Source organism: Ixodes scapularis, unplaced genomic scaffold (genome assembly GCF_016920785.2).
Source record: "Ixodes scapularis isolate PalLabHiFi unplaced genomic scaffold, ASM1692078v2 PGA_scaffold1__304_contigs__length_218370807, whole genome shotgun sequence".
In the NCBI taxonomy this organism is placed as follows: domain Eukaryota; kingdom Metazoa; phylum Arthropoda; class Arachnida; order Ixodida; family Ixodidae; genus Ixodes; species Ixodes scapularis.
The window spans coordinates 210,373,360-210,386,266 of NW_024609846.1; the positions used below are offsets into that span (position 1 = coordinate 210,373,360).

Genomic DNA, 12,907 nt, shown 5'->3' on the forward strand with positions numbered 1-12,907 from the left:
TTCTCGGTCAGTAGCCCAACAGGAACTCAGCCGGCGATTTGCTGTCTTTGACAGGAGTGCACCGGTAACGAAATAAAAACTCGGCAATCCAATTTTGTAGAGTGCCTTCCTTGTTTCTCTTTAGGCCTTCTCTAAAAGTGCGAACAGCCCGTTCGGCTAACCCATTCAACTGCGGAAGATATGGTGCGGTTGTCAAATGACACGCGTGGCTTTCTTTAAAAAATCGTGCCATCACTGCGCTTGAAAACTGCATGCCATTGTCCGATACCAGTGTTTCAGGGAGGCTGAAACGAGCGAAGATTCCCCTAGGGACATCAATGGTTGTGTGCACTGTTGCCGTCTTCATTGGAACAGCCTCAATCCCTTCGGTGTCCGAATCAACCAGGTCAAAAACCATGTGACTGTCCACAGGACCGGCAAAATCCACCTGCAAGCGGCACCAACATTTCTTAGTTTCTGGCCATTTTGATGGAGCCTGAGCCACAGGCATCGGCCAACACTGCAAGCACTGCAGGCAGTTTTTTGCAAGTCTCTCAATTCCTTGATCTAAGCCCGGGTACTAAAACACTGTCTGGGCGAGACTCTTCATTGCAGAGATCCCAGGACGGGTATTGTGTAGCTCCTTCAGCATGCACGCTCTTGCAGTTTCCGGGAAAATCACGCAATGACCCCAGTAGATCAGATCGTGGTTCACCGTGAGTTCCTTTCTTTGGACAAAGTATGGCTGGAAAGACAGCTGCTCCGTGCGCAAATGTGGTAGCCACCCACCTAGAACCCACCCCTTTACTTGCCGGAGTATCTAGTCATCTAAGTGCCGACTGTACAACACATACTCCATAAGCTCGCTACTGCTGTTATACCCTTGTCCCGGCAAAGGCAAGCGACTAAGGGAGTCGGCATTACCATTCTGCTGCCCTTTCCGGCACTCAATGTCATACTGGTACCCTGAGAGAAGCAGCGCCCACGGTTGAATTCTGGCCGCCGCCATTTGGGGAATCGGCCGCTCCAGATGAAACAGTGCCGTTAGTGGCTCGTGATCTGTCGCCATCGTGAAGCGGTTTTCCGAAGAGATAATCCCGAAATTTTGAAACTCCAAAGACCAAGGCCAGTGCCTCCTTTTCAAGTTGCAAATACCGTATTTACTCGCAGAATTAACACACTTTTTTCCGAAGAATCGATGCAAAGTTGGGAGGGGAGGGGGGGGGGGCGTTCATTAGGCGAAGTAAAATTTTTGCGTCCCTATTTACTCGCATAATGAACCGACCTTTCATCCTGCAAAATCGAAGTAACTTCTTATCCCTTTGCGCGCGGCGCCCGACCCCGTAACCAAACTAAGCTGTGCAAAAAACAAAAAAGAAACTCCTCTTTGTATTCTTTTTCTCTGAATTCCTTGGTTTTTTTTTTTTTTTTGCCGCTTTTCGCAAGCTGTTTTGTTTGCTTAGGCGTTGCTTAGGTGAGGGCTCTCCCTTATCTTTCTTATCTCCTTGCGCGCGACGCGCCACGCAAGACACCCCGTAACCAAATTGCGCTGTGCAAAAAAAAAAAAAAAATCCTCTTTTTTTTTAATTTTTTCTTAGTTCTGTTTTTTTTTTTTTCCGTTTGTCGCAAGCTGTTTCGTTTGCTTAAAGGGCTTCTCCGCTCCTCTTTCTTACCTCCTTGCGCGCGACCCCCCGTAACCAAACTGCGCTGTGCACAAAAAAAAAAAAAAAAAAAAGCTCCTCTTCGTATTTGTTTTCTCTTAGTTCTGTGGCTTTTCTTTTTCCTTTTTGCCGCCTTTCGCAAGCTGTTTCGTTCGCTTAGAGCGCTTCTCCGCTTCTCTTTCCCACCTCCTTGCGCGCGGCAGCGGGCGAACCAAAAGTCCAGACTGCGCTGTGCAAAAAAAAAGAAAAAAAAAAGCTCCTCTCCATATTTTTTTTTCTTGCTTCCAATGGATGTTTGCGAATTTTTTTTACCGCCTTTTGCAAGGCGTTTTGTTCGCCCACGCTGCCCATGCATTCGCGACCTCGCTGCACCAGGATAAAAAAGTGCGTTCATTTCGCGCGCGCGGGGGGAGGGGGTCAAAATTTTGACGTCAGAGTTGGGGGTGCGTTTATTACGCGAGTGAAAAAAAAAAAAGTCGAAATTTTGAGAGCCGACTTGGGGGGTGCGTTTATTACGCAGGTGCGTTTATTGTGCGAGTAAATACGGTAATTGCGTTTCGCTGATGTCAGTGTCCTTGAACGGAACGCTATAAGGAAATCTCTTCCGCTTATGCGATGTGACAGCACTACGCCGAGTCCGTCCGGCGATGCATCACATTCCAGCCGCAACTGCTTCCAGGGGTCGTAATGTACCAGAAAATTTGCGTCAGCCATAGAGTGCTTTGCCTCTCGGAAGGCCCTCTACTGGTCTTGACCCCACCACCCTGGTGCACCTTTTGCCAACAGCCGATTTAGCGAAGCCAAGGTCGTTGCCAGGTTGTGTAAAAGTTTGGCGTAATATGTGACTTACCCCAGGAAGGATTTCAGCTAGTGACAGCGAGGCACTGCTGTCACTGCCTCGAGGTTGTCTCACTGAGGGTGCAGACCCATGGCGTCAATCTTGTGTCCCAAAAATGACACTTGTTTCTCTCGGAACTTGCATTTGGCTTGGTCCAACTTCAGGCCGTTGTCCCGTAGCCGCTGAAACGCCTGCCGGAGTGGCTATGTATTGTTCTCTTTTTCTGCGATGATGATGTCGTCCAGATATACTTTAGCACGTGGAAGGTTGTGCAGAAGCGACTCGATGCGTCGTTGAAACAGGCCTGGGGCGGTCGCAATGCCGAAAGCCAAACGGTTGTAGCGGTACAAACCTTGGTGCGTGTTTAACACAGCCACCTTTCGAGCCTTCTCGTCGAGGGGAAGCTGATTGTACGCATTGCATAAATCGAGCGTGCTGAATACCTCTCCTCCGTACAGTGATTCAAAAATGTCGTAAATTTTCAACAGTGGATACCGCTCCAGGTGTGTAGCAGGGTTGACCGCTAGCTTGAAATCGCCGCACAGCCTAATATCACTATTCTTCTTCGCCACCGGCACAACTGGTGTAGGCCACTCCGAAATGCGGATCGGGGAGAGCACCCCATCTGCCACCAGACAGTTGATTTCCGTCGACACATTTTCACGAAGTGCGTATGGCACCGTGAAAGCGGTGCCATACGCACTTCTTTTTTATACAGCTTTACGGGTGGGCCTTCACAGCAGCCGAACTTCTTTTTGAAGACGTCAGAAAATTCCTCCAGCATCCTCTGTACCGGAGCATCTCTGCACAGCACGTTCACATATATGGCATTTCCACTTTTAGCAGCGACGCACCCCCGTCCTGGAACGCTTGAATCGTGTTTCGGCCACACAGTAAGAGTCCTTCGTAATCTACAACGACCAGAACACTCCTCACCAGTGTTTGCCCATGCTGGACCCTCATAGAAATTCTACCGAGCACCGGCAGAGGACCCAGGAAGCACGACAAGCGAAGGGGAGTCTTTTCCAACGCAGGCCACCACTTGCGATGTCTCTTGAAAACACTCTTCTGTATCACGCTCACTGGCGATCCCGTATCCACAAGCATTCGCAGCTTCCAGTCTTCCCACAGCAAGTCCTGTTCGATCGGTTGCACAATGTGTCTGCTAGCCGAACTGTGAGCGACCAGGGTGGGGAGCATCTCTTCCTAGCCTTCCTCGTTGCTATCTGAATCTTTCAGCACGTACACTTCTTGCCGAGTAACGTGACCCGACGAACATACCCTAACCAAGTGCCTCGTCTTGCCACACTTGTGACACACAGAGTTGCGGTGCCGGCGCTCGTCTGCTGCGTGATGTGCATCGCATCTCCAACACAACGTACATGGACTGACTGCTGGTGCTGGTACCTTGTCTACTAGGACGCCGATTGCCCCGTCGTCTTTGAACGAAATGCACACTGCCAGCTCCGTCCCTGGAATCAGTGTTCTGCATTGCCCAGGCACTCTCGGCGGCTGTCTCCAATGACAATGCAAATTCTTCCGCCTCTTCCAGGTTAAATTTCAAACTGGTGAGTAAGAACCGTCGTGCCTCGTCATCCCGCATGCCCCAAACAATTGCGTCCCGCAGCATACAGTCCAGGGTCCCGCCAAAATTACAATTTTTGGCGAGATGCCGCAGGTCAGCTACGAAGTCTTGAAACTTCTCTCCCTCTTCTTGTTTGCGTAAAAAGAACGCGTAGCTGGCAGCAATCTCGTTGGCTTGTGGATCGTAGTGCTGTTCAAGGTAGCTTACGACGCCTTCGTAGGTCAGGCTACTGACGGACGTCGACTGGTAGAGCCATTGCGGAATTCAAACGAAGTTGCTGAGAGACGATACCGGAAGGGCTCTACGCTTCACCGCATCTACAATATCGTGGCCTTCAAAGTAGGCCTCCAGACGAATTCGGTAAGTGCTCCAGCTGCTCTTTGTTTCGTCGAACCCGAGCAGGCGTGACCTTATCCTTGCTTTCTTCTCACCTTAGTGTGATGTTTTGTCGTGGAAAAATCCCATCCTGTCGCCACTGAAGCAAAGTACGAGGATGGTGGAAACCCGAAGGTTTTATTCTGGAAGAGCGACACTTTCGATTGCCGACGCCAGTCAGAATGCAGTCACGAGCCTGGGCGCAAGACATGTGCTCGTCAGTCTCACGCACGAAGCAAGTGGCGGGTGTCCGAGTACACAACATGGGGTAGCAAGTGCTATGCACTGCTCCTGTTTGTCGCCCGCATCTGTTTGTACTGCTGGTGCCGGGACAAAGACACGAGCCCATCTTTAGATAGTTTGCCCTCATTCACGCAAGCTTAGACCTGACTACAGCATAAAGCAGGTATGGATTCAAAGCACCAACTGCAGTACCAGCATTTTCTTGGTGCCCTGCATTTTCCACAGCAATGACAGCTGCTGCACGCGTGACGGCTGCGCCATTCAACTCTGCGGAATTCAGCTTTTACTTGAGCTTGTTGGTCATGCCTCGATAAAAAGGATCATCCTAATGAGCTTCTAGGAGCTCTTCTTAGTTGAACGCAATCCACTATCAAACTAATCCGGTTCACATGGTTCACAGTTTCGTCGGAGGAATGTGGCAAAATGACCTTCTCATAGGACTTGCTCTCGCCTTATGCGGCACTAACGGTGCTATGCATCGAGTCAGAGAATCGGGTGCGAGAGTATTCAGGCAAGAAATGGGGGCACGCGACGAGGTTCGGAAAGCATTCAGAACAAAATGGTCAGATGTCTATTTTGTTCCAAACACATCACTGTCCGTGAATGTGATGCCCAACGACTTTGCCGTGACATGACGCAGCTACAGCTGCGACTGTACTGTGGATTAACACGGGACTGCTCAATGTTTTGTAGCACAAAACATAGGTATAGCACAGTAAAGTCAATGACCGCCTAATCTTAGCTAAATAGCTGAGATGGTGTTTGATCTCACTCAAATGGCTGAGAACACTTGAGATCTTAGCCAAACTGCTGAGAACACTTTTGATCTTAGCCAAATGGCAGAAAACATTTCTGATTTTAACCAAATGGTCAAGAATGTCCTTGATTTTAACAAAATGGCTAAGAGCATGCTTGATCTTAGCCATATGGCTGAGAGCCAGGGTTCTCCCCATGGTGGGCAGCAGTGGCTTTGCCGCCCACCACTCCGACTGACTGCCCATTGCTGTGACTGACCACCCAACGCTCGATTATGCCACAGGATGATGATGCGATTTTGCCTGCGCACATGGCTGCAGACCGTCGTACTCAGCAGGCCTGCACACTGCCATGTTATTGCGTGTTATCGCATTGCCGACTGCCGCCGCTCTTTTAAACAAGGAGTGCGGAGCTGCAGAGCGCCGCCGGCAGTGCGGGGAAAGTGAGGGGGGGGAGGTGCTTAGCCGAGGAGAAACACAAAATACAGGTAAGAGCACCGTGCAGCAGTTCTCTCTGCAGGCGGTGAGTGGCAGAGAGCAGAAAGCCGAGAGGACTTTTTCATTGCTCAATGCTTGCTCGCGCCGTGGCTTGGCTTTATGTTCACCTCTTCACTTGCTCCCACCTTGCCTTTCCTACCCCCTTTTCTTTCTTTCCAAGGCAATTTTGTTTTTGTTTTATTACCGTGGCGTGGCACCACTCACAGACATGAAATGTACATCAACTTCATGTGTGCAACATCCCCCGAAGAAACACACAACACATCATATTACCACTGCCTCTGCCATGATAGTAGGGAGTTTGAGTAAATTGTTTGAATGATTTCGATACCAATGCCCTATACTCCGTTGATGCCTTTGCGCATACATCGTATCGTTATTTGGTGTCATTGTTGGAGGTATCGGAATGATCTACTGGGGGCACACACCGTGCCGAGCATGTACACACGATTGTTTGTGACCCAGGTGTTATTGGCTGCCTGGACTCTCAGACCAGCTGCTATCGTCGATGGATTCCTCGCTCAAGGCGCTGATCCTTTCGCTGACGCGGGATCGATCTACACCGGTCATCGTGTGAAGACAGTACCACCACACGCCAGGATTCCTCCGCTTCGTTTGGAGCAAACAGCTCCATTCATCTGGCAACCAGGGACCTCGACGGAGGGCGTATTGAAACGACCTACAACGGCGGCCGAATTTGGGGCACACACCGCGCCGAGCATGTGCTCACGATTGTTTGTGACCCAGGTGCTATTGGCTGCCTGGACTCTCGGACCAGCTGTTATCGTCGATGGATTCCTTGCTCAAGGCACTGATCCTTTTGCTGACTCGGGATAGATCTACACCGGTCATCGTGTGAAGACAGTACCACCACACGCCAGGATTCCTCGACTTCATTTGGAGCAAACAGCTCCATTCATCTGGCAACCAGGGACCTCGACAGAGGGCGTATTTAAACGACCTACAACGGCGGTCGAATTTGGGGTGCACACCGCGCCAAGCATGTACTCACGATTGTTTGTGACCCAGGTTAGTTATTTAAACAATTCTTCTTACTTTAGAACTTCTAATCGTTGCCTTCTTGTGGTGTCGTGCCCCTTTAATGTTGACGTTGGCAAAACCTTGCGCAGTGTTCTTTGTAGATGTTTGTTTCTCATCTTCCGTATCATGTTTTGGCGTATGCTTTTGCTTTTGGCAGGGAACGTTGAACAGAACCCTGGCCCGAATGAGCGTTGTGAATTGGGCACTCAGACTGATTCTTGCGAGTGCTCAACAGTGCTTCAGTCGGTACTGCGCATCGAACAGGGGCAATTGCAGCTGCTGACAGCATTTCAAGTCATGCAGCAATGGCAACAGACTGTTGAATGTAAGATGACGGGTCTGGAGGAAAAGGTAACTTGCCTCGAACAGCGCTGTCCGCTGTCTATGGATAATGTAATTGGTATGTCTCAAGATATCGCTGCATTGAAAGCTGCTGCGGACGATGCTGAAAACAGACTATGTAGAAATAACCTTCTTTTCTTCGGCTTGCCAGACAATCAATCGGAAACATGGGATCAATCAGAAGACGTGGTGCTATCTATGGTTGCTGAAACTGTGGGCATCGTGATTGAGAAAACAAATATTGAAGGAGCTCACAGAATCGGTCGCTTTCAATCCAACAAAAACCGCCCCATTTATTGTGAAATTTTGTCGCTTTAAAGACAAAGAGACTATTCTTGCCCAGGGGCATACGCTCAAATCTACTCTGTATGCTGTGCGGGGGGATTTTTCTGCTCCGATCCGTCATGCCCCCGGGAAACTGCTTGCCTTTGCAAAACAACAAGAGTCGCCATACAAACTGCGGTATGACAAGCTGTTGCTCGGCGGCTGCTGTTACATCTATGATACTTCTTCTGACACCGTCATCTAGTCAAGAAGATAACTAATATCGCAATTTGAGACAAGCAGCGGCGGTGGAGCACTTACTTGTGCATCCCGCGGATTCACCCTGCGCCCCTCGGCCTAGCGAGACAACTGTTTTGCTTGTCAACTGTCGAAGCATTAAAGATAAGGCCGATTCACTCGCTGGCCTTACCATCTCGGTACAAGCTCACATTATCATTGGCACTGAATCCTGGCTGGATGATAGCGTCAGTGATGCTAAAGTTTTCCCTTCCTCATTTCAAGTTTACAGACGCGAACAGGACACCCATGGTGGTAGCGTTTTCCTACTCATTGATAAATCCTTCCCAAGCGCACCTGTAGAAACTAATGATAATTGTGAGACTGTGTGGTGCAAAATCATTTTCACAATGGTGAACATATCTCGTTCGGCGCTTTTTATCGTAGCCCTAGTGGGGGCAGCCTTTCTCCTTTCAAATCGCTTTCTCATACAATGTTGAGTTTAAATTCGAATTTTTTATTGGGCGGTGATTTCAATATAACTGATATCCAGTGGACAAACAATTCACCCGCGCTTACTTGCCGCTCTGCACTTTCCCTTGAATTTAGTTCTATGATCGCCACTAACGGTCTTTATCAATTTGTAGATTTCCCCACACGTCGCACAGGTGACTATGCATCAATGATCGCCACTAACGGTCTTTATCAGTTTGTAGATTTCCCCACGCATCGCGCAGGTGACTATGCATCAATGCTTTTTTCCAATTCCACCAGTTTAGTCCAATCAGTCTTACCAATTCCAGGTATAAGTGACCATGACGGTATCCTAGCTAAAGTTTCTTTTGGACGACCAATGGTCGTGCTTTCCGCTCCTCGGAAGGTATACATTTTCGATAGAGGTAATTATGGCTTGATTACGCATAATCTGGAAGATACATTTGAGGAGTTTGTGGCATTCAGTGCCATGTCCAGTGTTGAAAATCCTTGGAATCTATTTAAAAACAACTTAGTATCGGTTATTGATTGTCACATACAGTCAAAAACCGTTTCGGGTAAAAAAGGACACAGCAAGCCGCGGTTTACCAGTGAGATCAAGCGCTTACTGAATCGCAGATGTCGCCTCTTTCGGAGGTACCTAAGCCAGAGGACAGATGAAATATTTAAAAGGCTAGATATTCTGGGGAATGAAATTAAACTGAAAATAAAAAGTGCCAAAGATTACTCTTATTCCTCCCTAGGTGAAAAGCTTAGGCGTAGTTCAAAAGAGGGAAATGTGGAAGTTTGTAAAATCTAATGGCAAAGAAGATAGTACTATCTCTCCTATTTTAGATGAACAAGGTTATGTAATTAATGATATCGACAAAGCGAACTGTTTCAATGATTACTTTCAGTCAGCTTTTGCAGTTACTACAAGAAACATACCTTCGGAACCAGCTCCTTGTAATTTTGAGGCTATGTCAGATATCACTGTATCGTATGATGGAGTTGTCAAACTTCTTTCTGAACTAAAAGCTAACTCTTCCACTGGGCCAGATCATATACCTTGTTCGGTTTTGAAATCTTGTGCACCCATTATTGCCAAGTTTCTGGTTGTCTTGTTTAATTATCCCTGTCGTCAAAGGAACTGCCTCAAGAATGGAAATTCGCGAATGTCGTTCCTGTTCCCGTTCTTTGATTTCCAACTATAGACCCATTTCACTAACCAGCGTGTGTTTCAAGAGTGGTCCCCGTTCTTTGGTTTCCAACTATAGACCCATTTCACTAACCAGCTTGTGTTGGAAGACTTTTGAACATATAATTTACTCTAACATATTTCATCAATTGCAAGCAAATAATTTTTTTGTCCAGTTTAAACATGACTTTAGGGCAGGGTTCTCTTGCGTCACTCAGTTAGTCGAATATTCATATGATGTGTTTTCTTCTTTTGATCCTGGGAAGCAGGTTGACTGTATACTGTTAGAATTTAGTAAGGCTTTTGATACCGTGCCACACTCGTTATTGCTTTTAAAACTCTCATCTTTAGGTTTACCTGTTTCTGTCCTTGGTTGCATAGCAGACTACCTTATTAGTCGCTCCCAAAAAGTAGTCATTAATGGCTCAGAATCTTACTTTGTTTCTGTAACGTCGGGTGTTCCCCAAGGATCCGTGCTTGGTCCGCTTCTGTTTTTAACTCATATAAATGATATAGGCTTTGGAACTACCTCCAGAATAAGATTATATGCAGATGATTGTGTGTTATACAGGGATATAAGTAACCAGGACGATGCTGCCGCTTTACAAACTGATCTCGATCAAACACTCACATGGTGCAACAAATGGGAAATGAAACTGAATTTTGCAAAGTGTAATTGCATCCACTTTAGCAAAAAGCGTCTAAACATAGATACTAATTACTGTCTAGATGCAAATCAGACTACCTTGACGAAGGATGTGAAGTATTTGGGTGTTATTTTTTCATCTAACCTAACGTAGAGTAGTCATGCTGAATTTATAACGATGAAAGCAGGACGGGTACTTAACTTAATAAAGAAAAACTTTAAATACGCACCTCGTGACGTCAAAGAAACATTATACATTTCTAACATACGTTCTCTCTTACAGTATGTGGTTGTAGTATGGGATTCCGACACTAAAACCTTAATTAATAAACTTGAGGCCATCCAAAATCGCTCTGTCCGTTCTGTTACTAATTCTTATTGTTTTCATACCAGTGTCACTGCATTAAAAAAATCATTGTCATGGGACTCGCTCGAACTCTGTCGGAGGTTATCAAGGTACTCTTTTCTGAATAAAGTGGTTCGTGGACGTACCGGCATTGATAAGAACATCTACCTAAAACCACCTACTTTTACTTCCCAGAGATTAGACCACTCGAAGAAAATAGGCAAATATCATGCCGCATATCTGTTTTTCAATCGTCATTTTTCCTACGAACAATAAATCAGTGGAATAGGCTCCCCAAAGCTGTGGTTTCGGCTTCGGATGGAACATTTGATTGTCTTTTAAGTCTTTACTTACACGAGAATGATCCATGACTAATGTATTGTTTTGCACTGTGCTGATGTTAGCAGCTTACAGTAGATACATGTAGGTTGTGTTCAAATGTTTTTTGTGCGTGTGTGTGATTGCGCATTGTATTACTTGTAGCAGATGTCACCATGCATTAATATTTTTTGCATCTCCATTTGTGTATTTGTTGTGTTAACATGTAAGTTACCCCCCTACAATAATGCCTCCAAGGCGAAATGTAGGTAACGAATAAATAAATAAATAAATAGAACTCTCTAGAGCAGGAAAGGGGCGAATCTTTGTAAATTACATTCCTCATCCAAGCGCCAATCCCAGCGACAGCGAACATCCGAAGACAGTGCACTCTCCGACGACACACTTTTGGCGCCGTTAATCTCACGGCATGTCGCATGCCCGCTCTACTCTGTGCCCAAGCGGGAGTGTCCTCCTCTCCCGCTGAATTTGCGCCGCGCACGCGCCTCCGCCGATTTTGGCACAAGTAACGCCATCTCGTGGTCTAGTGGCGAATCGTGGGTTTTGGTACCTTTCGTGTCGTCGATGTGTTTTTGTACCTTTCGTGTTTTCATACTTTTCGTGTCAGCGACGTGCTTTTGCTCGAGGGCTTTGAAGGCCGACTGATTGATGAGGCATATATAGCTTTCGCTTTAGTAAAGAAGTAATACCATAAAACACCGAGCAAGCTCCCACCCAAAATAGGAAAATAGGTCCAAAGCAAAAGTGCAAAAAGGATACCGGTAGGGTGGGCTTTCCCGCTTTGCGCCAGGATGCCCGGAGAAGTGGCTGACGAAAAGGAGCGCCTCAGTTAGCTAGGCAAGCTCAGGAGTCTGGCGTGGGCACTTGATATGTCCTTCATTTAGTTTTAAAACTCTTTCAAAAGTAGTGGTTAAGCGATTATTGTGGCCCGGGCACATGCTCAGTATTTTACGGTAAGTGGTATGACTTGAACAATGTTTACACCGGGAATATGAAGCGTTGGCAAATCCAACATCGAAAGTTATTGTAATAATATTATACTAAATATTGTCCGCAACAGATATATATTCCAGGGGAGAGGTAGAAATGAAGACCCCGTCTTGGCTGGGGCTTTACCTCAAGCTTTTAAGGTGGTGTCACTTTGCAAAGCATTCCTCACCGTTCTTGCTCAATGACGTGCTCTATCCGGGGGCTCATCTGGCTCAAGGAGAGGGGCCCAAAGCGGAAGCGAGTGCAGCGCGATTGCAGTGCAGGGATGATCTTGGACAGGTAGTTGCAGATGAGGCAGAACCGAGCATTCTCTGTGAACTTCTCAATCACTGCACACAACGGGAAGGAAAAGGCAGGCTCACTGGAAACGTAAGCAAAAGGGCACGTAGAGACTGCTTTGCAGCGAAAATACGAAAGCAGTATTTACACGTCCTAGAAGACAGAAAGTGCCTCTAGGCACGGTAAAACAGAAACTAACTGGAGCTGTAAAAGGTTTAAGCATTTGTTATACTGACACGAACACAACTTTATAATGGGAACACAACAAACTCTATTCACTTCCTTCTGTGATCTGTCAACAGCAATGCTGAAACGCCATACTAAAAAGATGTTAGTGAAAAGCTGTTCTTCCAGTAAGGTAAAAGCAGGTATATATACTACCACTTACCTCTTCGGAGAGCATTCTGTGCATCATTTGTCATGGCGTCGGCCTCATCAAGGATGATCAGCTTGAAACCGGACCTGGCAGAAACATGCCTCAGTCACTAACTTCCCGAGCAAACAGAAAATAATGTGGCTTACTTGAATATTGTTTTTGTGCTGGCAAAGTTGAGTATCTCTCCTCTGACAATGCCGATTCCTCTGTCGTCCGAAGCGTTCAGCTGAAAGTACAGCGCACCAAATCATACCGAGTCCCCACCACGTGCCTTAGATCCCACCCACCTCCAGAACCATTGAGCCAAACTCTTTTGGACCGTAAATTTGTCGCGCGCATGCCAAAATGGTTGACGTTTTCCCAGTGCCTGGTGGTCCATAGAACAACAAGTGAGGCAGTCTGTCTTCATTAATGAATCTGTTGACTGAAAGCAAGAGAGTA

At 46.9% G+C, this 12,907-nt stretch overlaps 1 protein-coding gene across 2 annotated transcripts in view; it reads right to left on the reverse strand.

Annotated features, from left to right (window-relative positions):
• LOC8042067 (replication factor C subunit 5) overlaps positions 1-12,907 on the reverse strand; it is a 44,585-nt gene that overhangs the window by 27,591 nt on the left and 4,087 nt on the right. For both annotated transcript variants that reach the window (XM_002415191.5, XM_040206664.2), the window contains 4 exons: positions 12,754-12,890; positions 12,613-12,692; positions 12,479-12,552; positions 11,981-12,140 (listed from right to left, as the gene is read on the reverse strand). In XM_002415191.5, coding sequence (XP_002415236.4) covers positions 11,981-12,140; positions 12,479-12,552; positions 12,613-12,692; positions 12,754-12,890 — 451 coding nt within the window. The remainder of the gene's footprint in view (positions 1-11,980; positions 12,141-12,478; positions 12,553-12,612; positions 12,693-12,753; positions 12,891-12,907) is intronic.